At 42.4% G+C, this 23,513-nt stretch overlaps 1 protein-coding gene across 1 annotated transcript in view; it reads right to left on the bottom strand.

The window, feature by feature from the left end:
- Positions 1–23,513, bottom strand: part of KIAA1549 — a gene marked incomplete at both ends in the record, with an annotated part of 147,858 nt that overhangs the window by 70,342 nt on the left and 54,003 nt on the right. Inside the window, 2 exons of the mRNA XM_084273031.1 lie at positions 287–375; positions 1,882–4,626. Of these exons, the coding sequence (XP_084129157.1) occupies positions 287–375; positions 1,882–4,626 (2,834 nt within the window). The remainder of the gene's footprint in view (positions 1–286; positions 376–1,881; positions 4,627–23,513) is intronic.

Below are 23,513 nucleotides of genomic sequence, written 5' to 3'. Positions count from 1 at the left end.
CAAAGGAGGTGAGAACAAGTAGAGGCTCAGCACTGCTTGCTCACCCCTGGAAAAAAAACATGAAAGGTCTGTCCAAGCAAAGGATGACATTCTGAATTAAAACAATAAAAACTTATGTCATATTCACACTAACAAGAAACACAAAAGAGTAATATTTAAGTTAGAATAAACCTCTCTCTCATATAGTACATGGGTTGTTTTGCAATCACTGTTTAAGCCTGTGAACTAAACCCACCTTTGTATTATCTTGATCGAAGACTATCTGCATACACTTCATACCACTTACCTCTAGCTCTACTGATCGCCTGAACTGAACTCTGAGCACTTCTCTGATGGATTCACTGACATTTTGCAGAACAGCTCTTCGGGCCAGCACTGGAAATTAATGTCAGTCAGTAAATACATTTTAGTTTCATCTCTTGGGCTTTGGCTCAAAGCTGCATTTTCAACTGTGCAATGCATGGAAAAGCAAGCAATGAGATCAACTGCATCACACAGATAAGACAATGGACAAGGAAACAGGTAGAGGTGTGACTGTATCCTAAAAAGTGACTGTGCATACAGTTCAAGGGTATTTTCTCTCTTGTTTTGTTTTTCCATATCTAACGTCTTCAGCATTCTAGCAAAACAACCCTCTAAAGAGCCACTGAGGCATTCAAATCGGATCTGAAAGTCACAGCACATTCAGTCTGACCTGTGCACAACGAGCCTGCTGTCATAACGCAGTCAGGGGTTTGTAGGCAACGTGTGGAATGCAGATGAGGTCAGAAAAAAGCCACAGAAAATATGCATCTGTTTTTCTCTTCAATAAGAAGTAAACAAACATGACATTGATTACTGAAAGGGATATTCATAAAGGAAGAAACTGCTTTTAAAACCTCCACATCCGTATTGATGTCATGTCTGTTACAGTCACAACTGAGACTGCAAGTATGGTCAAGGAAACAACTGAAAAGTGTGGTGCTGTCATCCTGCATTTACTTTCCATCAAAATCTTGCCTTCAAAACTACTCAAAAATAATAACATCAAATAATAACAATTTAAAAAAATAAAATCTTTCTCATCACCAGCACAGCCAGCTCACCTTTGTATCTAGAGGATGAGATACTTTACACACTACAAGTAAGTCTTAAGGGCAAAATGTGTTGCTTACCACAAAACATGCAGCACTTCTGCAGCTGCCCTGGATTAGTTCGCTGGCATTGTTTTGTTAACAAGCTCGAATAGGTGGGAAAACACCAAGAAAAGCAAACACAGATGCTGAGAGAATTAATTCTGAAACACACTAAGGTCACTTTTTCTGGTTACACACACCAAATTCAAGTGAAGTAAGTATGGGAGGGGGGAAAATATAAACATAAGCTAGTATGGTAAAATTATTAAAGGGGTAACAAAACCAAAACATGTTTTAAACCCACTCTCTTCCTCCATATTACAACATTACCTCACATGCAGGTGTTTGGGTTTTGTTTTTTTTTTTTACAAATGGCAGCAACAACTGAAAGGAGAAACTTACTCAGTCAGAACATTTAATAGTTTGGCAGAACAGTACCATGACAGTAACATTCATTTACAACCCATGAAATGATAAAGCAGCCTCTAATTCAGTGTACTCCTATACACGGATCAGCAATTTCAGAAGACAATTTCATTCTCAGTGCAGTGTAACGTGTAAGTAACTTGCTACACAATGGACTTTGAGCCGGTTCTATTATTTTCAAGACTAAATGATAAATCAATGCTTTCACGGCTGTTTGTCTAAATTTACACCATATTGCTTTGAAAGGTTGCCTTAGCTAATTCAGCATGTGCAGCTACGCTAGGGGTTCACATTATGGCGCCTTCTGTGAAACAACATAAACACGTTAGGAGCATCTTACCTGCAGTGACTAAGTAAGCATCGGGAACTGTGATGTCGCACACGTAGGGCTGCCTGGTAGTGGTCACAGAAGAGGTTATGACCACAGGTTCAGAGAGAGTAGTGGTCACCAGAGAGGTGGAGGAGAACGCCCCAGGGCTGACTGCAGCAGTCGTGCTGTGGCTGTCGGTGGCACCAGTGGCAGCAGTCGTGGGGACAGTGGTGGAAGCAGCTGATGCATCCGTACCAGTAGTTACAACACTGCTTTCTGCTGGAACTTCATATCCAGTGGGAGGGATAAAAGTTGATGGGAATTGCGTGGGAGCAAACGATGGAGATGTTGTAGGAAAGGGCATCACGCTGCTGCTGTCAGCATGTGACGTCATGTTGTCTGGGTGTGCTGGAGGAAGGGCTGTGTAGGCACTGCCCTCGCTGAGAGATGTGAAAAGCAGTGTGGGGCTAACTGTAGCACCAATATCCTCATCGGAAGCCAGAGCAGTTGAGAGCAGAGATGAAGATACATTTAAGACAGGAGTTGCCGGAAAAGTAGTAAACAACGAGATCAGATTTGTTTCATTGAGCAAGATGCTGCTGGTAACAGACTGGGTGTCAGAAGTGGGCAGCACCAGGGTAGGAACCACGGAGTGAGAGGCTGAGAGTGAGGGCTCCAACTGAGAGGTAGCTCCTGTAACAGCTGAGGTAAACACAACTTCAGAGCCTGCTGGCAATACTGAGGGTGCTTCCAGAAACACAGATGACTCAGAGAAAAAATGCGACGATGGTGTTATTTCAGGAACCTGCACACCCAGAACAGAGGATGCATTTGAATAGAAGAGTGATGTTTGGCTAAGAGGGAACTGAGAAACCTCGAAATCTGAGACAGAGCTGACGGTGGCAGGGCTGACAGTGGCAACCAACTCCCAACTGGAAACATCCACTGAAAGCAATGACGTCCCAGTCAGCAAAGTCTGAGGTAAGAACACTGATGAATCACTTTGCATGACTGAGTAAGAATTCAGGATGGCCGATGATAAAGACAAATAGCTAGATTCAATAAGAAACGGTGTTGATAAAAGATTGGATGGAAAATCCGAAATATTTAAAGAGGGTTCTTCCCTTGTAAATGTCTTGTCAAGCAAAACCACAGATTCTGATGGCATTAGTTCTGGTGACTCCAGCAAAGTTGTATGAATGACTGCAAATGATGCCACCACCTCACTAGCAATGAGGGTAGAGTCGAACTCAACGGTGGTGGCATCAGAGACTTCTGAATGAGTGCCTGGTCTCAAAGAAACTGTTTCCAAAACAGGGAGAGAAAACTGGGCAGCAGAGATGTTCAATGATGTTTCTCCAGGGAGCTGATGGTAGGAAGGAGAAATTGTTACAGGTGTTCTGTTGTTCAGGACTGTGTCTGTTGTGCTTAAAAACATGCTTGAATCAGGCATTTCTGCAAATCGTGAAGAAAATGAAACAACTGGTCTTGATGGAAAAGAAGTATCAAAAATCTCAGGCATAGGCTCCTCTAATTCATACCTGTCAGTAATTACAGTTGTAAATGGGGTTATGCCTTGTACTTCAGAGGACCTGAAGGACAAAGTTTCAACATAATCACCTGAGCCCACATCATGTTCTGGGGAAAAGCCCGCTTCTGGCAGAAGTGAAACTGAGTCACAATACAGACAAGAACTGTATGATCTCGTGAAAGGCACTGGACTCATGAGCTCGCTGTCAAGCTCTGATTGACTTGATATTTCTGAGCCTGCAGGCAGATTTGGTGCTGTCCTGGAGATTTCACGTGTAAACAGGCTGGCATTAAGAACCGTATTAGACTCTGTGGAAATGGCAGCGGAGTGAAGTGGGAAAGAGGCGACTGGAAGACTGATAGAAAAGAAATCAGGCTCTGCATCAGCTGCTGAAGCCGGTGTGGCCCAGGGAATGCTTGGAGTGGGGTCAGCTCTTACACTCAAAGTTTCTACTGCCCTGCTGCTCACATCAGCGTAAATGTCACTGTATGCATCTGCACTTTGTGTTGTAGCATCTGGGGTCACAGGGCTGTTTTTATCCAGCAGCTTGAGATGAAGAGGTGATCCTTCCGAAGTAGCCCCCAAAGGCAGAGGTGTTAAACTTGCATTTATGTTTTCCCGTACCGCAAATCCCGACTCTGAAGGAATGGAAGTGAAATAAATAGGTGTATTTGGAGGGTACAACGGCAAGTCTCTGCTTGCTGTTGGCATTTCACTATCTGGTACAAAAGGCTTCGATGCTGTAAAAGTGTTACCGTGTTCAGGGACGGCACTCAGTGGAGTCTTTTGCTGTGCCGCCTTTGAGATACCGTCTGGTGAGAAAAGGAGGGATGATGAAGGTGTTAGCAACACAGTTTCCAACGTTTCCCTTGGTGGCTCTACCGCATTAACTGAGTGATGATCTGTTAAAACTGCAAAAGGCTTCAGTGGAGGAGTCCATTGTGCCTTTGGAAAGGAGCTAATAAATTCATCGTCACTTAAAAATGCTTCATTGCTTGTTACGGAGACATCTACCAACGGCGTACTTCTCCCTTCGGAGATCCTGATCACTTCCTCTTGGTTAAGTAAAGTCATATCAAAGGGAGTGGTAACTGATGATAAAACCGTTTGAAGGAAATTAGTTTCTTGGGACTCCAAAGTACTTTTTGCTAAGGCCATTTGTGTCCTGCTGCCTGATATGCTTTGGTGCACCTTTGAGTCCATTGAGAAAGAGGAAAAATTTTGCTGCTCCAAGGATCTCTCACCTAAACAGGGAGAAAGAGAAACAAAAGCCCAAAACCACCAGATTAGCACAAGTAGGAAGATTACAACAAGCAAACCTCACATACAGTGTATTTCTGGAGACTGTTCCCAGACTTCAAGGGCCAAGACAAAACCTCACAGCACATGAAAAGCCCCCATGAGCAAGCTGGCACAAATAGTAAGATTCCCAGTGAAACTCCACTCCCTGGAAATGAGCAGGACATCAGCAACTCCTCTCACTCCATACCTACTTGTCTCCCTACAGCAGCTGGAGTGAGCCCTGTGAAAGGTCAGAAAGTGTCCTAACACAAGGCTACAGTGCATGGCTGCTCACGGTCTCACACAGTAAACAAGCTTACAAGGGTAACAAGTAACAATGCAGGGAAAAATTTTTCAAAACTTGAGGTTTTCTGCTTTCCCCTAATATTAACTTCATTTCCTCCAGTTTTATTATTTCCCAATATTAGGCTCACTCACAGATAGATAGATCTGGTCCTTGAAACAGAACCAATCTCATAACAGAAACAGGCAACACTTTAGAGAGATAAATCGTAGAATGGTCCGGGTTGGAAGGAACCCCAAGGATCATAGAGTTCCAACACTTCTGCCAGAGGCAGGGCCACCAACCTCCAGGCCTGGATCTACACAAAGTTACCCAGGGCCTTGAACACCTCCAGGGATGGGGCACTCACCACCCCTCAGGACAGCCTGTTCCAGCACCTCACCACTCTCTCTGTAAAGAGCTTACAAAGAGGGCTTCCCTTTACATAAAGTAAATGTGGACCTGATACCAACTACACGAATTTGCCAAGTAACAAGCCCAGTAGTTATGCTTACATTGTCAGCCAGTCATTTAACTTCTGGCCTTTTAGCAGTCAGTGACAAATTGCTTCACCACACAACTGCCATCTGTATTCACAACTTGCTGCAAGAGTACTCTGCTTATTGGCCACCTGTAATAAAACTTGCCCTGCTCCAGTTTGCGGAATTTAAGTAGTAACAGCCAGGTTCAAACACAAAGGGAAAAAAGCAAAGAACTCACCACGTATTTTAATAAAACACCTGCAAGAATCATGTATGAATATCATTTGCATAACTTGACTATAATTCCTCCTCTCTCACCGAAGTGTTCTTGGGTTACAGAGAAGATCTGAATGTAAGCTCTTCCAACCACGGACACATTTTGCAGAGAAAAGGTTGATTATTACTTGAGTGCTTTCCTAAAATGTCAAGACTGGCTTAGTAGCCTTCAGAGCTGAATATTAAAAGAAATCATAGAAAATTACTGCAAGATCTTTTCCGAGGATACACACGAAGGCTTCATCCTTATATCATCTATCCCATCTGATCATCCTGGTTTCACATAGGAATGTCCATGCAGTGCTCCTGGAACCTACCGATAATGCACATTAAAAAGGCAAGGGAAGGGCAGGAGTCCCATCCAGTTAAACCACCAGTGATTGGTTTAAAATAAAAATGAGCATACCCAGTATAAAGTGCCCGACAGTGATACAGCACACTGCTCAACTGTAACTACACCTGTAACCCTCTCAAGGGTGCTTTGAGCTCAGTAATCCACAGTAGATCTTGCAGGAACAGCTAACCCACGTTACACGCTGCTGTCAGTCTAACACCACTTTCCAAGGTGATAAACTGCTCTAATCACCTCCTCCTCCCCAGTCTGTTCCCTAAATTCCTTGACACTACTTTCCAAGTGCTAACATAACAACTTGATAAATTCTGAAGCTGATCTGAAAAGCAGTTACACAAATTAATGCATAGAGCTAATAACCACTGCACCACTAATCACTCCTAATCAAATACAAGCGCTGTGATTATACACTTTATTTTACGGATCCCGTGCAATGTCTTGCAGCACAGCAGTTAACAGTCTCTCAAGCACTCTCAACCCCCTTTTTTTTCTCCTCCTGAAACTCACTGCAGACATTGCCAACTTTACGATGCTTAGTTGTTTGTGGTGTGCTGATAAAAATATACTGCCCTAAAATGCTCTCAGGGCAAAAATAAAGAAAATAAAAAAAGACAGGTACAGTCTTGTAAAAGCTATGTAAGACATATGCAAGTCCATCCTTGACTTCTTCCATGGAGGTCACCTGTTTCCACACAGTACAGCACAGCCACCATGGATTAACAGCTCTCACAAGCAGTTAACAAACCTAACAGACAAAGCAGTTTCTAGCAAGTACGGAACTGAAACACGGATCCTCAGTGAGTCCCAACTGCTGACCAGAAGCTGTTCAACGTTTTCTCGCTAGAAGTATCCCTAGCCCCGCTCCTTCCCTTGACTTAGGCTTCCAGCCTTTCTCTTTGTGACACTTCGAGTAAGCAGGGAGTTACTAAAGGAAAGAACAATTTGGAAGGCTCTGAAACAAACACTGCCCAAGCGAACCACTTCTCTCCCTACACACACGTACAGCTCCTTTCAGCCAGCCCTGTAAGATCCTGTCCGCCTTAGTCCTGTTTTGGACACGTAGCACATGCTTACAGGGAATTCCAACTTGCAGGTAAACATGTCAACAGATAAATTTGTTCTTGTTCATCACGGCTTCACATTGTAATTCCCTGTTGCAGTAATGCACAACAGCATCGTTAACTTCAACCCACCATGGTAAACCTGGAATTACTACACATGACAGTTGATATGACCAGCAAATATAAATATGTATTAATTGTTAACTGCACTTTTGATCATGTATTTCTACAAATCTTTGACCCCAAGCTAGAGGTGATTCCACAAACAAAACAGTTTCACTGCTTGTATGTGCCTATGCTGTGAATCATCATCTTCCTTCACCCAGAGAGAGTGCCCTTTATCTTTGCTCAATTTGACTGGGGAGCTGTCACAAGGCTAGATCCTAATGGAAGTGACTACAGGTCACAGTGTTCTGAGGAATTACCTGCACCACCATAAGCTGTCCAATAGATCTGCATAAGAGACAAGAACAATCTTGGCTGTATATTCATTCTGACTTGAGAATAAGTTTTTTCTTGACAGTCTGTTAATACTTTTCCCTTGAAAGATACAAAGTAATAGCAAATGACATTCTTACCATACACCTGTGCCTCATAACTTACTGCCACTAATGCCAGGAAGGAGAGAACCCACCACCACAACTTCTGAAAAAGATGTTTTCTTGAAGAAGTTCCAAGCTATGAAACAAGGTAAGCGCACTGGTACTTGAGGTAAGTGCAGTGGGAGATACTCACTTGTGCACGTAAGACTTTTGACCAAAACCAGCCCCCAACTACCCCTTGCCAGCAAGTTTGCAAGCCAATGTTCCACGCTATTTGCTTTGCTGAGCATTTGAGAAGCAACGAGCATTAGTGGTGCGCCATTAGTGAACTAAATTACTGTTTTCTGTCATTACTGTCTGTACTTACTACCTGAACACTGCTCGGGTTCTGTGTACGGCGAGCAGATGGCACAGGCGGCAGATGTGCCCCGGAGCAGCCAGGCAGCCCACAAAGAGGAAGGAGAAGCGAAGGGAAGAGGGACGCAGGCACACCACGGCACGACAATCACGCCCGCAGAAGCGCGGAGCGGCCGATCTGGCTATACCGTGGGACAAAGAAAGCAGACAGATTGCCCATGTTCTGGTGTATCCCACCGCCCCAACTGCACAAAGCTATTGATGAATATCAATGCTGACTTGTTTGTTTGCACAGCTGTTGACGTCGGGTGACCGTTTCACCATCCAGCAACTGCACTGCTGTTGAGCTAGGCAAAGGTGACAGGATGACAATGAGACAAGCTGAACTCCGCCAAGCTGGTAACGTTATGAAAAAGAATAGATAGCTTAAGCAGCAAAGCTGTGACCCCAAGCTACAGCCAAGGGGAGGAGAGGAGAGCGCACAGATGGCACCAGTACAATGCCTCAGCTCAGACAACAGCGGGAGGAGCAACAGCAGAGGAAATACGCTGATGGGCTTGGGGTGATGAACTCTCTGCTGCTTCTGCTATCCCCCAAAACTGCCAAGAGCCTGAATGACTATCACAAGTAACAAAACCTGTCACTGACAGCAATGACCCCTTTAACTGCCAGTTCGGTATTTACAGAAGCACGGCCATGCACCGCTCATGCTGGCTCAGACTTGGGTCAGTTTGGGAAAGACATTAACACCAGCACAGCATCTTCCCATGACTACAGCAAAGGACTGCTGCAGTCTTCTCTGGTGACAAAAAAACTACTGCACCAGTTTGGCAGAAAATGATATGTGTTCATGAACTAGGAAACAGACTAGTAATTTTCCCAGAAAGTAATTAGAGAGATGTAGTCTTGATCCTTCCTGAAGCCACACTGCTAAAAAGTAATGTCTGTTCCACAAACTATTACAGCATAAAAAAGGATTATTTTTCAAATATATATAGATAATAACATATATTAATATGCTTTCATGGCTTTATATTTCATTTGTTTGCAATAAAATACAAATTCATGCATATTGTAATGCAGGATCCAAGTTGTAACCTCACCTCTGCCACTTATCTCTTGTACGACTTCAAAAAAGTTGCATCACTTCTCTGCACTCTGCTATTAAAATGTGGCAACTGTATTCTGCCACGACTACCAGTATTTACTTAAATATAGTATAAAATATATATTTTATATATAATAATATATTCCCTATATTATGAAGATGTTAATTACAGATTATAGGTACAGGGATGACAACAATGAATAAAACTGAAATCTTGTGTTAAAATTCTATTCCTTGAGAACAGAACTAGTAATTTTTGCTCTATTCTTTTTGTGACACTTAGTAACAGTTATTAAAGTTTGCAAACATCAGAAAGCGGTAGCAGACTAGCAGCAAGCCAGTTAAATTTTCTTTGTCATGTATTTTTTTATCTTCTGTGTGCTAACACAATGATCTACAAAATTAAATTTTAGTACCTTTATTTTTTTTAGGCAAGGAGAAAACCTGATTTTTTTATTGCCCCTGATTGTTTCAAACTGAGGCATTTTACAGGTATTACAGGAGAACTCCTATTAATTAACTAGATAACAACAGTTTCCAAATTATTAAAATTAAAGCTATGAACTCACTAGCAGTATTCACCACTTGGAACAGCTCCCCAACTATGGGCTAGAGTAGCACATCACATTTAAGGGGAGAAGCTTTTAAAAACATTTTTTAACTTTTTCTTTGAGAACCAGAAAGTAAGAAATTGAAATAACTGAACGTCAAGTAGGATGAGACCATCCAAGCGTAAAGAAAACGACTGATGCAAATTTACCTGAAAAGACACATAAATCTGCCTTAACACTTGAAAACTTTCTAATTTATTTAGCAGCACTTAGTTCAGCTTCCGTCAAAGCGCTCATATGCATTAGGTCATCGCAAAGAATTCATCCTGTTCTCCTATGTAAGCCCCTAACTAAATTTCTTAGGTGTCTGGCTCGTAGGAAAATACCAGTCACAGTGGCATGTGCAGCTGAAAAGCTGTCTGCTTTCTTCTCCGGGAGACATTAAGCATGGATTGAACAGTGACAGTAATCACCCCTGGCACACAAAAGCTAGGGAGAGGAGGGGATGGGAGCCTGCACTGTTCCTCCCCTCCAGAGCGCCAGCCCCCAGCTCCTCTGTGGCTCTGGGCAGTTTTTGGGTGGTTCTGTTCCCCAAAGCACATGGCTGTGCCCATGCCCAATGCTCCCTCGGGCTGTGCAAGGGACACAGATCATCTGGAGTCCTAACTGCTGCTTCTCAAAGATGGTCATTTTCTTATCATAAAGGATGAAGAGTATCTCTCCTCCACACGCACTTACACACTTTAAGCAATTAAGCTGCTTCTACCACCTGAAAGGCTGAAAGAGAAAATAAAGAAAAAATTGATAGGGGTCCCTGCACCCTTTTACAGTGCAGCTGAAGAGAAGATTTCATAACAAATAAAGTTGTACTGTGAGTGTTCACAGGACGCCGGCAAAGCGCGTGCCTGCGTACGTGCACACTCACTTCTGCACACTGCAGGTTTCCACACAAAGCCAAGAATGAAGAGGGACATCTTGAAGGCATCCTTCAGCCACATACAAACATATGCTGCTCAGCTGCTGCCCAGGTGCAAGCATACGAGAAGCTCCCCCTCCTGCACAGCAAAGCAGCACACTTTTCCCACTCTGCATGAGAAGAGATGCACCAAAGCATGGGGGTGCAAAGACAAACCCCTGCTTGCCAGCAGAGCTGACAGAGACTGTAAAGATTACAAAGAGGTTTAGTCTAACTGCATATCATACCTGAGTCAAGAAACATATTGTGACACTCCTCATCAATTCTATTGCTTTCGAAAACCAGTACCAATGAACCTGTAACTTCACATGTTTAACTTCTTTATCTAACATTAAAAAAACACTCTAGAACTTTCTTTAGGGCACTTTTTTTGGGTAACCACTATGTTGAAGGGCTGTAGGCAGTCTGGGATCCCAATTCCACTTCAAGGCAGATAAAACACATCATCAGAAAACTCACAAGCTGTGTTCTGATCCAGGAATCTTCCTTAACAAATCAGCTGCTGAGGCAGGACAGGACCCTGTAGTACTTTCCAGTAAACAGCAGATTAAAAGAAAAAAACTCCACAGCTTCTCTTCATTTAATCCCTCTCTAACACACCCTGCTTTGCAGGAAAGAGGAAAAACCTTGCAACCCAAGTGAATTTTTTTGTAGCACAAGAGATAACAACAGCACACCAACAGATTAGGGAGCAAGGACAGGAGAACACAGAGGCAAGGAGAATGAGTGAACAACCCGACCACTCCATAAACACCAGCACATGGTGAGATCCATTTCCCAAACATTATTATTACTTTCAAAAACCCCACAGTTTTGCTAACAAGTGGGCTGGGAACAAAACCCATGCTCAGAACTGTTTGTGAGGCCTACAGAACATCTGTAACCCCAGACGGTTGCCCTTCTCTGCACTCGCTCAAGGACCTCAGTGTCCTTTTTATGGTGGGGAGCCCAGAACTGGACTCAGTACTCAAGGTGTGGCCTCACCAGTGCCGAGTACAGGGGCATAATTACTTCCCTAGACCTATTGGCCACACTGTTTTTGATACAAGTCAAGATGCCATTGGCCTTCTTGGCCACCTGGGCACAATGCTGGCTCATATTCAGCCTGCAGTCAACCAACACCCCAAGGTCCTTCTCTGCCTGACAGCTCTCCAGCCAGCCTCCCCCAAGCCTGTAGTGCTGCATGGGGTTGTTATGTCCCATGTGCAGCACTCTATACTTGGCCATGTTAAACTTCATCCTGCTGGTCTCAGCCCATCGGTCCAGTCTGTTCAGATCCCTCTGAAGAGCCTCCCTACCCTCAGGCAGATCAACACTTCCTCCTAGTTTAGTGTCATCTGCAAACTTACTGAGGGAGCTTTCAATCCCTTCATCGAGGTCATTGATAAAGATGTTGAACAAGACCGGACCCAGGGCTGAGCCCTGGGGGACGCCACTAGTGACCGTACTCCAGCTGGATTTGGTTCCATTCACCACCACCCTTTGGGCCCGTCCATCCAGCCAGTTTTTAACCCAGCTGAGGGTCCACCTGTCAAGGCCAATGGCAACCAGTTTCTCTGTCAGAATGCTGTGAGAAACCGTGTCAAAGGCTTTACTGAAGTCCAGGTAGACCACATCCACAGCCTTCCCCTTGTCCGTTAAGTGGGTCACCTTGTCATAGAAGGTGATCAGGTTAGTTTGACAGGATCTACCTTTTGTAAACCCCTGTTGACTAGGCCTGATCCCCTGGCCATCACACATGTGCTGCATGACAGCTCCCAAGATGACCCTCTCCATGATCTTCCCCAGGACTGAGGTCAGACTGACAGGCCTGTCATGCAGAGGTGAGAAAGCAAATTAGCCATGACCATTCAGACCATTTTGAACATTCCAGGAAGATGTTTCCCATACAGGAACCTTCCATGGCCATTATGTGTACCTACACAGTCCATCACCCGCAGCTGAGGGAAGCAAAGGCTTCGTGCAGAGCTCAGTGCTCAGCGTGACCGGCTGGCTGGCCATGCACACACACACACAGAAAACTGCAAATCACATCCTAGTTCTAAGTGTAGCTCTTGCTGGGAGCGTTCACGCTTTTCTGGCATTTAGTTGTACGTGACATCATCGTGTGGGAAGCCATATGTCAGGGATAAAGCACACACAAACTTGAACTGACTTTACAAATGTTAATTCTAAGAAAAACTTTCATCAGATTTGCTCATTATGACAACCAGGTCACATTTTTAAAAAGAAAGAGATTTCACACACACACACACCCTTATTTTATATAATTGCTCTCTGCACAGGAACTTTTTCTTTAGTCCCTGAAGAGCTAGTATCAGGTTTTTATCCAACCAAATGACTACTCAGAAGCTTTGTGTTTATGCTCAACACTGCAGCGTCCTCAAACATGCAGATCCTGGAAGCTTTTGAAAAGACCAATTAAATTTATATTAGTCTCTCTTTTGTGCAGATGACAAATCAATGAGTAATATTTTGGACCAAATGCATACAAGTACTTTTAGCAAAGACTACATAAAGAAGTAATTTTTTCCCCCTTAAATTGTGTTATCACTACAACATCTCTAGAAGCAATGACATGACAGAGAGCCTGAAGACAAGAATAACTGCCTAATTAAAAGAGCCTACGCTGTATCCTAGTAACCCAATTATCCCCAGGGTCTCTCTTCATTGACACATATCCTTAACCATGCTGTGCTGACAAAGGAAAAACACCCTTGACTGAGCCTTAAGTTGTTTAGGTCAGCAGGCTCATTGGTCCAAAATCATATTACTTCAAAGTGTAAATGGAAGTCCCAAACTGCATCATCTCAAAGCGGTTCCTATGAGAAGTCACAAGACTTCTGTTACACAAAGGATGATGAAATATAGGAAAAGACAAGATTTTCAACCCACATAAAACCACCACTCCATATTCAACTCATAAAACATCAACTTCATTGCTCCAAGGCCAGATCATCATGCCTGTACACGTTTAATTTTTCAAACAGCGTATGTGCATAAGTAACACTGAAAAGCTCTTGCACAGTCAGATATGAAAGCATTTAGAGGTACTCACAGCATGTATCACTCAGCAAATCAACTCACATGAGCAAGAATCCATTGATGCATCTTCAGAGAAAAAGATTTCATAGAGAATCTGGGAAAGAGACCAGAACAGTCCCCTTGACTTCAGCCTTTGGGGCTATAACTAAACATTCACCAAGAGCTGAAAACTGGGATGTACAGAGATGGAAAAGTTAAAAAAAATACTTGCTTCAAATAAAGGTTTCAAGTAAGTTACCTAAGATTTTTATTTCCAATGTGCAAGTCTAACTTGCCTTGACCTCACTGGGAAGAAGAAAAATACACACACACACATACCCCTCCACCAAATAGGAGACTACATAGTAGTGAAGATCAAACTTCCGTGATAATTTCTACGCACAGAACTTTCAGAAGATAATTCCCTGGTAAAACTACTAGGTAAGAAGATAAAAGGCCAAGTAAGTACTATTTCAAATAAAAAACAACAGCAACCACCAAATAACCAAACAAAAAAAGAAGCACCACAAAAATACACTCTGCACTTTCCTGCCCCCTCCCTATAGGCCGTTATGCTCAGGCACCCACCGCACAACATCTGCAAATTCAACTCAAGAATCCTTACTAGAGATTCTGGAACTGCACTAGCTTGAAGAATAATTATGGGATCAAGTAGCATGCTTCCTTGCGCAAGCTACTCGAGATTTAGCAACTCATTCTAGTCTTCTTGTCTTTTCTCCTTAACAACATCCTCAAAACATGACAAGTAAAAAATCTGCAGTTGCTAGCATCTTAACAGAAATGAAACTTGCCCAAAGCCTTTTATTCCGTGGCCTTAATACAACAGGCCTAATCGCTGCTCTCAGGGCACTCTAGCAGAAACAGGTTCTCTCAGCTACTGCTGTCTAAACTTCTGACCTGGGGCCAAGTTGATGAGCAACACAAATTAATTCAACTCTACTGGCTCCAGCAAAGTTGCGTCATCTTTTCCCAGCACTGAAGCAGTGCTATGAGACCTGAGTTATCAATCACAGAATGATGCCTGGGATATTAAGGTGTGAGTCTTCTTTTTCTTGGTAATCTTAGTGGCTCAAGATGTGTATAGCACTCCAAATTTATAAAAGAGAAGCTGTGGATACCGAAGTCCTCAAGCCCTGGCAGTAAGACTGTCCTGTAATAAGAACAGCAGTTTCTGCATGACCCTAGAAACTTCCTAAGCCTCAGTTAACAACAGAAACAAAAGAATGAGTATGTAGCATGTTAACAAGAGTAGCAGAAATAAATCAGAAAAGCATCTGCTGAAGTAAACAATCAATAAAGATTGCTTTTCTGGATTATCTATAAGGAGAGTATTCTTACTAGAAATATCTACAGGAGAACAGAAATGTAAGAGAACTACCACAAAGGATGGAAATACATGGGACTGCGAAGCATTACACACAGCCACCCTTTACAAGGCTGTCTGCTCACAGCATTTTTACAGGAACAATATCTCTTCAGGAACATCACAAAGTAAAGCTTCCTAATTAATATACTGGCAAATATACTCCAAAGCCAACAATAAAAAACAGACACAGTGATTCTTCTCTTATCAAAACTTGACACACAGGAGACAAATGAGAAACAGAAACAACTACTCGAGAAACAAATCAGTTAACTGCAACTTTCCCAAGCAAAACTACTAGCACAGAGCAACTAAAAGATGTTTCTGAACAACTGAGCATTAAAGAAACCCCCCAACAGCCATGCTAGCCTCAGAAAAGGTGCTTTTGTTGTAACCGGTGTTTATAAGCACCATGAAAGAAAACATATTTTCCTTAAAGCAATGAAGGGAAAAGGAGGTTGGGAAAGGCATCAGGCAGCACAGGTAACTCTGCCGTGTTCAGTAATGACCGTTACACGCTTGTCACCTTGGCTGCCATAAAGGATCCCATTACTATCAGACTTTTCAGGATCCTGAAGTACAGCACCATGTTAGCTTGTCTGCTGCCAAAACGAATGATGGCACTGAACAAATGGTGGTTCTAAGTCCTTACTAGGACCTTTCCTGGTCTTTAAGCTCCCTGGGTCATCCCTTCACTTTCCCACATTCTCTGCTGTGTAAAGTTGCATAAGGTTCCAACCTACCTCCACTAAGGTTCAGTAATAATACAGACCCAGGAGTCAGCAAGGGGCTGTAAACTGCAGCATGTACTGATTAAACACAAACTTGTAACTACTACTCCATGTGCCACAGGTGACACTGGTAAAGGTACCCTCCACTGAGAAATATTGGGCCAGAATTAAAAGCTCTTCAGGTGAATCTCACATCCAGTTAAAACCCTACTGATTCCCAGGCACACTGGAGAAGGGAACTGAGAAACAAGAGTTGAGATGCATTCTGGCTGCATAGTCTCCAAGACAAAGACAAAAATAAAACCCAAGAACAGCAAAGACTGGTCTCCTGGGAAGATGACAGACGTGTCTTGAATTCAGATCTCTATACGTGTTTTGAGATCTGATTTGCATTTTAGGTGAATCTAGAAGTTTAACTCTATGAAATGTTGAGGAGTTCCTTCCTTACATGGAATTTTTTGAAACTTAAACAGACACTCCTTAGACTCTGAAGTGGAGCTTTTTGTTTATGCTATGTTGTCGTCAATAGCTTCTACCTATCTACTTAAAAAATACCATCCCCCTGAACTTAGTGAAGCACTGAGTTCCTCAGGACAGCAGGCTATGCTTGGAAGCTGACACAGCTATCCACTGGATTCTAAACTGCATTTAGAAGTTGGGGGGCTGACATCCTGAAGAGCTTTAGCCTTCCTGCTTGAAAAATATCACTGCATTGAAACTGGGCCTCCATAGTGTGAATGATGCTGGCAGTGCTCTCCACAAGATACCATCCATACATTCACAGGATTACAAGGCTGGAAAAGAGCTTTAATATCATCAAGTCCAACCGTTCCTGTCCTACACTAAACTATATCCCTAAGTACCTGCTATATCCTTTTTTAAACACATCCAGGGAAGGTGACTCAACCACCTCCCTGGAAAGCCTGTTCCAAAAGCATTTTTCTCCTGTTTCCAAATATTCCAACAGGAAGTAATTTAGTTACATCTGTAATGAGGGAAAAGGCAGGACGGAAGGTGAGAGAGTTCAGGTTTATTGGGAATCCTTACTTGAGTTCCAGGAACAAAAACACAATGTAGAGGAGGCAAGATTGATTCACGCTTTTTATATGCATACAGATGCAAACAAAAAGATACAATTTTCCAAAATAAAGAACAGGCCCCTTTCTGATCATACACAACTATTCTCCTTTATTGTATGCGTAGAACAATTTAAAATAATTGTAGGCTGCTTCTGTTTTTTTTTAAAAAAAATCAGCTTATAAACATCACAATGTCTCCAAACAATAAAAATTAAATTTAAATAACTGCACCTGTTAATAACTACTTCCACTTTTCTTCCAGATAATGTTAAAATAAACAGTTTCATTGCATAATGAAATAACATTAACACAATTTCCAGGGTATCAGTCTGAAGAAATTTACTGTTCAGAAAAATTGTATCTGCAGTGAAACAGGTTCAGAAGAAAGGGAAAAGAAACACATAGACCTTCTCCATTGTTATCAGTTACTTGAGATGGGTATGTATGAGCCCTTACAGAGCTGGAAAATCCACTCCTGCCTTAAAGGAAAGAGGCTGCTATAGGACAGTAACTGAGTATAAGCAAGCACCCTCTTAAGAGCCGACCTTAGCTTCTGCATGTTGGGGTTATCCCCCTTTCTTAGAAGAAAGGAAGAGCTGAATGAAAGATCCTGGTTAGCTGTTGATGCATTCATTTAATATCCTAACCCCAGGAAATAATGTTATCCACAGTAACTGTGTGTCCACACCTGCAAAACTACAATAGAAGTACCAAGATGAGATGCCCCAAATCAAAATTTTGTAAGCAACTACTTCAAGAACTGTTATTCTAACTGGAAATTCTTTCCCATGGAAAAGAACAGCCCGCAGTAAAAGAGGATGAAAAGTCTTCTGCATCAAGGTCCTTTCAATTATTTAAGAGGCGACATCATGCACATGGTTATTTTCTTCCCTTACAACAGCTTGGCCTTTCACAAGTCACGCTGCAAAGTGCCCGTGATCAGAAGTGGCCAGTGTTTCTGGAGCAGGTCACAACACAGATACTTTGCACTACTTTGCCATGTCTAGCCAAACCAGCATAAAGTTTTTATTTATGCCACAGGAAAAGCAGGTCAGCTTTACACAAGGTATGAGCTACAGTTTACCGTGTTTCACTCCCTGTGGTTTCAAACCCCCCTCCAACAAACAGTCACTTGGGAATGGACTTCCAGCCTAATTATCTCTAACCGCGCTACTCCTAATATCCCACTAATACTCTCTTGCTATTAACTGACCTAATACATAGACTGGCACGAGGGTAGATACCACAGACCTAAAGCATCATTTCTCCACTTCCAGGATAGGGAAAAAACACTTCAGGGTCAGGGAGGTGGGGGGGGGGATGTGGAAAAGAGTAAATTTTTTTTGTTTCTTATTATGTGCAACAGATAAAGATTAAAAAGGTCCAAAGATGTGATCTTGGAATACGTGAACTCAATGACTGTTTGCTTTAACATCACACAGTTATTTACACATCTGTACAGTGCTGCTATCCTGACCTGGGAAAGTCTGTACAGTGCATGAAGAACATCTGCCTAACACAGCAAATTCGGTCCATTAACTAATATTGGGCTCATCCAGGCAAGAGTGTGGTACACAGCGAACCTGTTAATTAAAATGGAAAGAGAAGACGCACTGGGAGTATGATAGTTTTAGCATTGCTCTCAAAGGCACTGTATTTAGACACTCCCACTTGCATTAATCTGAGCTTTATTCAGCCCTTGGAGTAGGATTCCTTTTTTTATTTTTTTTTCTATAGACTTTTTCCTGCAGGGCCAACATTATATGGCACCCAGCACAGTGACACAGCTGAGCGTAGCCCCTCCAATGCAGCCCTGTGCAAGGAGCCTCAAGTGCTGCAGGAAAGGGAGCGCCCTCGCCCAGCATGGGGGTTCTTGCTGCAGGAAGGGCTACAAACACACAAAAAACGGAAATAAAACGGTCCTATGTGTGACTTTGTGTCTGTGTTGGATACTGTACTGAAAGAAAATACACTTTAATTATGAAGAATGCAAAGAGCATGAGAATGGACAGAGGCTCTCTAATGAGATAAAGTGGGAATTAATCATCCTAAAGGAAAAATGATTACGAGGGAAAGGAAGGGCCATAATAAATCACACCAATTGCTTTTAAGCACACGTAAAGTTATAGCAAATAGGAATAATCTCTTTCACATTCACACCAGCCAGCTCAGCAGCCCTAATAGCCTTTAGGATGAGTTTTCCAAAGGTTGGTGTTGCTCTATATTAGAAAGGATTGCTCCAGATGGTCCAGGAGTCTCCATCACTGGAGGTCTTTAAGAACAGTTTAAACAACCACATCAGGAATGATAATTACATCTGATTCTTTCTTTGAGATTTCTTTCAGACCTATTTCCTCTGATCCAAGCTGTTCAGATGCACTGTAGAGGGAAATCAATGTCACGTGTTTAAGAAAAAAAAAGTTGCAGGGCTAAACCTTCTGTGCAGTTTATAGCAAAGCTGTTTTAAAGAAAATAAAACAGTAAGATGTGTCTTAAGAATATCCAAAATTTTTTGCTACTTGAGAAAAGAATTTCTCCAGGATCTGCTGAATTAAATACAAGTCCTTGTCTTATATATAGTGAATTGTCACCATAAACATAAGGTTGCCAAGGAACAGGCCAACTAACACACTTAAAGGTATGCTCAGCAGGGATTGTAATTGGTCATTAAACAGAATTCCCTAATCCTATCCAGCAATTAGTTGCCAATGGGTAGTAAGCAGAGTGCTACTACTCTGTAAGAGCAACAAACTACACATTCTGTATTCAACTGGATAAAAGCATATGGAAACTGCTTTACACCATTGAGGACCCAGAGTTTGAAAGCAGCATGTGTATGACTGTCACCAGTTGTGTATCCTTTCTGGCAAATGCGTTACTTACAGTATCTCTGAACAACCACAGAACTCATTATAGAAGCACAATTTATTTCGCTATGCTCTCAGGGACCTTGCTAAAGCAAGGCAAGCCTCCAAATTCTCTCTTGCATTCCAGCATTGCCCATCATTCCCTTCCAAAGGCCAGGCTGTTCAGTCCTTGATTACAACTGGAGTAAAAATAAAGTCAAATGTTCTGAAAGCCTCAGATGAATAGGCATATATTTCAGCCTGTAAGGAAAACACAGCCAAAATTCAACTTCCCAAAACTGTTTCCATATCTTCCTTCATGAAAGAGGAGGAAGAAATTATAACCAGTTACAACTACAGACATTTTAAAAGAGGCACTGCCAAGTACAAATGCCTGAGCAACTGAACAGCCAAGGAAGTTATCCTCACCACAGACACACACATACCACTTACTGCTTCATGAGGCTATTTCACCCTCTCCTTCCCTACCCTGCTGCTTCCCACAATACCTACATCAAGGATAAAACTAAAGTAATAAAAAGCATTCTGAGCTGCTTTGGACTCCTACAGCTAGCAAAGAAGTTTCTTCAGCAACCTAGGCTGTGGTTATCCTCAGCTGCACTTCAAGACCTACTTGAGCCTCCAAAACTACATACATTTTTATCAACGAGTGCTGCCCTGCTAACTGAGATTAAGAGCAAAGTAGGACAGCTCCTGCTGCTGTGGAATGCTTTAAATTCCTATCACTGCTGACAATTCTGTGAGAGAAAGCTGTGACCATATACTGCACACTGTACTGAAAAATCTCCCCAAAACTTACACTATACGCAGCTCCCACCTGATGACGCACAGATGAGAAATGGGTACGGACAGTTGTGCTTCTGTGCTGTAGGGTCAGTCTGGTGCCTGCAGCAGTGCTGGATATTTCTGCCTTGGTTAGAAAGGCAAGAGAGGCTGCTCTCTATATGGAAGTAAAACTAGAAGAAAAATCTATACTCGCCTTGCCTTTAGAGGTAGAGCTGTTCTAGTATGCCACCCCGGGATCCAAAGAGGCTTGCCTCCTCTAGTATATGTTGCCACCTGACAAGGAGAATGGTTAAAACAGGAACTCTTGATGCTTCTAGTTATAGTCTGTGTAAGATATTTTGCTGTGACTAGCTGTTTTGTGGCACCATGCACAAGCCCCTTGCAGAGATTCAGGCTCGAGGCCTTGGCAGAACCTGCTTCACAACATCCTGCTCCATAAAAGTTCCAGTAAGTGCTAGTAGGAGTTTTGCCTCAGGCACTTTTCTAAATCAAATTTATTTTAAATTGCTGAAGCAAAACCCAAAAGATTTTTTTTCTCTAGCTCTTTATCCTCCTTCCCTGCAAGGATAACTACCTGACACCACTTCTACTTGAGATGAGCTTAGAATATATTCACACACACACACATTCATTCTTTATTAATTAGAAATTGGAAAACGCTAAAACCATACAGCCATCCAAGTTTCCTACAGAGTCAAGAGCAACACCGAGATTATTTCCAGGGAATTTTCCATTTTGGCCCATAAAATCACTGTATTATTTAACCCATAAGTGCTTTTGCTTATTATCTCTCTAAATGAACAGCATAAAGGCTAAAATACTCATTATCAAAAATCTACCAAGATATACAAGCAGTATTTCTCCCAGAGAAAACGGTTTTAAAATGCATAACTAGGTCTAGTATACATTGCAGTTGAACCATGACTGACTTAATAACTAAAAGCAATACAAAGAGGTATATTAGCACAAGTATTCACATAGCCAGAGGACACACATCTTCATGGTCACCAAAGCACCCATTAGAAGCTTCCCTGAGATCCTCAAGGTCCAGGAATCCCTGGAATTACCCCTGTAATCTTCTTATGTGCTCAAAAGTCTCTAACACTATTCATTTTTTTTTTTTTTAAAACATCACTTTCACACATCTTGCAGCACAAACTCTCAAGCTGATAACACCACTTTGTGGTAAAGAACCAGCTATCCTTTGAAGGGATAGAAGTATTCAAGTCCAACGCACTGCCTGTGGTCAGCAGTTCTAGTTTTAGCAGTTTCCATGGCTGGAGGCACAGGATGTGCCTTCTTGTTTGCCAGGGCTCTGAAATGTCCATTATACAAACCACCATAAGGTGAAAGCAAATGAAAGGTGTCTCATGCCATCAAAATATAAACAGTTAAAGGTCTGAAAAAAGCCCACAGGTGAACATTAAAAATATATATACACACAAATATGTAATACATATATTAGATCTAGTATATACATATACAAAGTACATAATACATCAACCACTGTATGTACTAGATCAGTTCTGAGGGGTCCTCCCACACAGCAAAGCTTAAATCTGTGATAATTTTCTCAATCCCATGGCCCTGAGACCCAGTTCTTGTTTCAGCAGCATCTTCTTCAGACTGTCTTTACACAACAGATCAAAATACATGTGACCACATAACACTTAGAGCTGAACTCTGTTATGATTTCATGGGGACTTAAATCTTCACCTCCATCTTTCTTCACACTTCAGTTCCCCAATTCTCAGTCAGTAACTCAAGTCAGGATGAAGACTGTAATGTTCTTTGGATTTATAACATCCAGACTAATTTTTAAAAAACTTTAAGGGCATAGTAGGTAAAATGTTTGCCTTGAGGAGGGCTGTAAGAAAACCAGCCCAAAGTCATGATAGCAGGCATGTAAACAAAGCATGCTGTTCCCTGGTCAGCAGAAGGCAGCAATGGGAAAAGGGCACTTTGAGGAGCACGATTCTGGACGATGCTCTGACTTGGCTGGCTCTCTGTAGAGCCAGAAGTTGGGCTTGATGATCCGTATGGATTCCTTCCAACTCAGGATATTCCATGATTCTGTGATTTCCAGCCCAGCCTCTGGGAGATATTTGAGCAGCCTCCTTTGCAGATCTGTTCCCACCAGTTGCCAATGAGGCACAAGTTCTGCATGACCGTACCCTGATGCTAAGCTTGATTTTCCTAAGAGCGTACAGAGTATGTTGTTCTGTCCCCTCCACTAACTTCTGAATCCAATGGCCAATTAAAACACACACTCAACAGAACTCTAGGAACTCAGAAATAATCAGCTTCACTCATATTTCATCAACATAAGCATCTGAGATAAGGAAGGTAGCATAAATTAGTCATCCTCTCCACTGAATGAGGCTCAGGCAGAACCCAGTTTTTAACACACCTTTTGGGTGTAGCTGGCCAGCAAACCTACACATCCACAACTCCACACACAGGACCAGACATACTGCTTCTCACCTTGTACAAACATCTCTTTGGCCAGTTGTTACAGCCCTGGTTGGACAGAGCTGGAGGTAAGCAGGACACTACCGTTAAGGCACCGTGACTCATAAATTCTGCCTGCTGTGGAAGAGATTTATTTTAAACCAAGCTGCAGCGTGGTAAATCCACCCACCTAGTTCTGTTCTGTGCAGAAGCCCCAACATCCACCTAGTCACAACAGGTTTTCAAATGGCTGCACAAAACGCTGACCCTCATCACTTTAGAAAACTTTTCCTTCTTTGAAGTTACTTCTGCACGTGGACTGAGTGGACAAACACTTCCAGATGCAAAGTTCAACCTGGCAAACAATCCCAACACAAACAGAAGGCAGTATTTTTGTACCCAACAAGAATCACAGAATCACCAGGTTGGAAAAGACCTTTGAGATCACAGAGTACAACCATACCTTTCCTCGACTAAACCATATCCCTGAGTACCCCATCTACCCATCTTTTAAACACATCCAGGGTATTTGCCTCCCTG

Source organism: Gallinula chloropus (assembly GCF_964237585.1).
Source record: "Gallinula chloropus genome assembly, chromosome: 1".
NCBI classification, from domain to species: Eukaryota; Metazoa; Chordata; class Aves; order Gruiformes; family Rallidae; genus Gallinula; species Gallinula chloropus.
The sequence above is the reverse complement of the archived record's forward strand: the minus strand, read 5'-3'. Positions and strand labels throughout refer to the sequence as shown.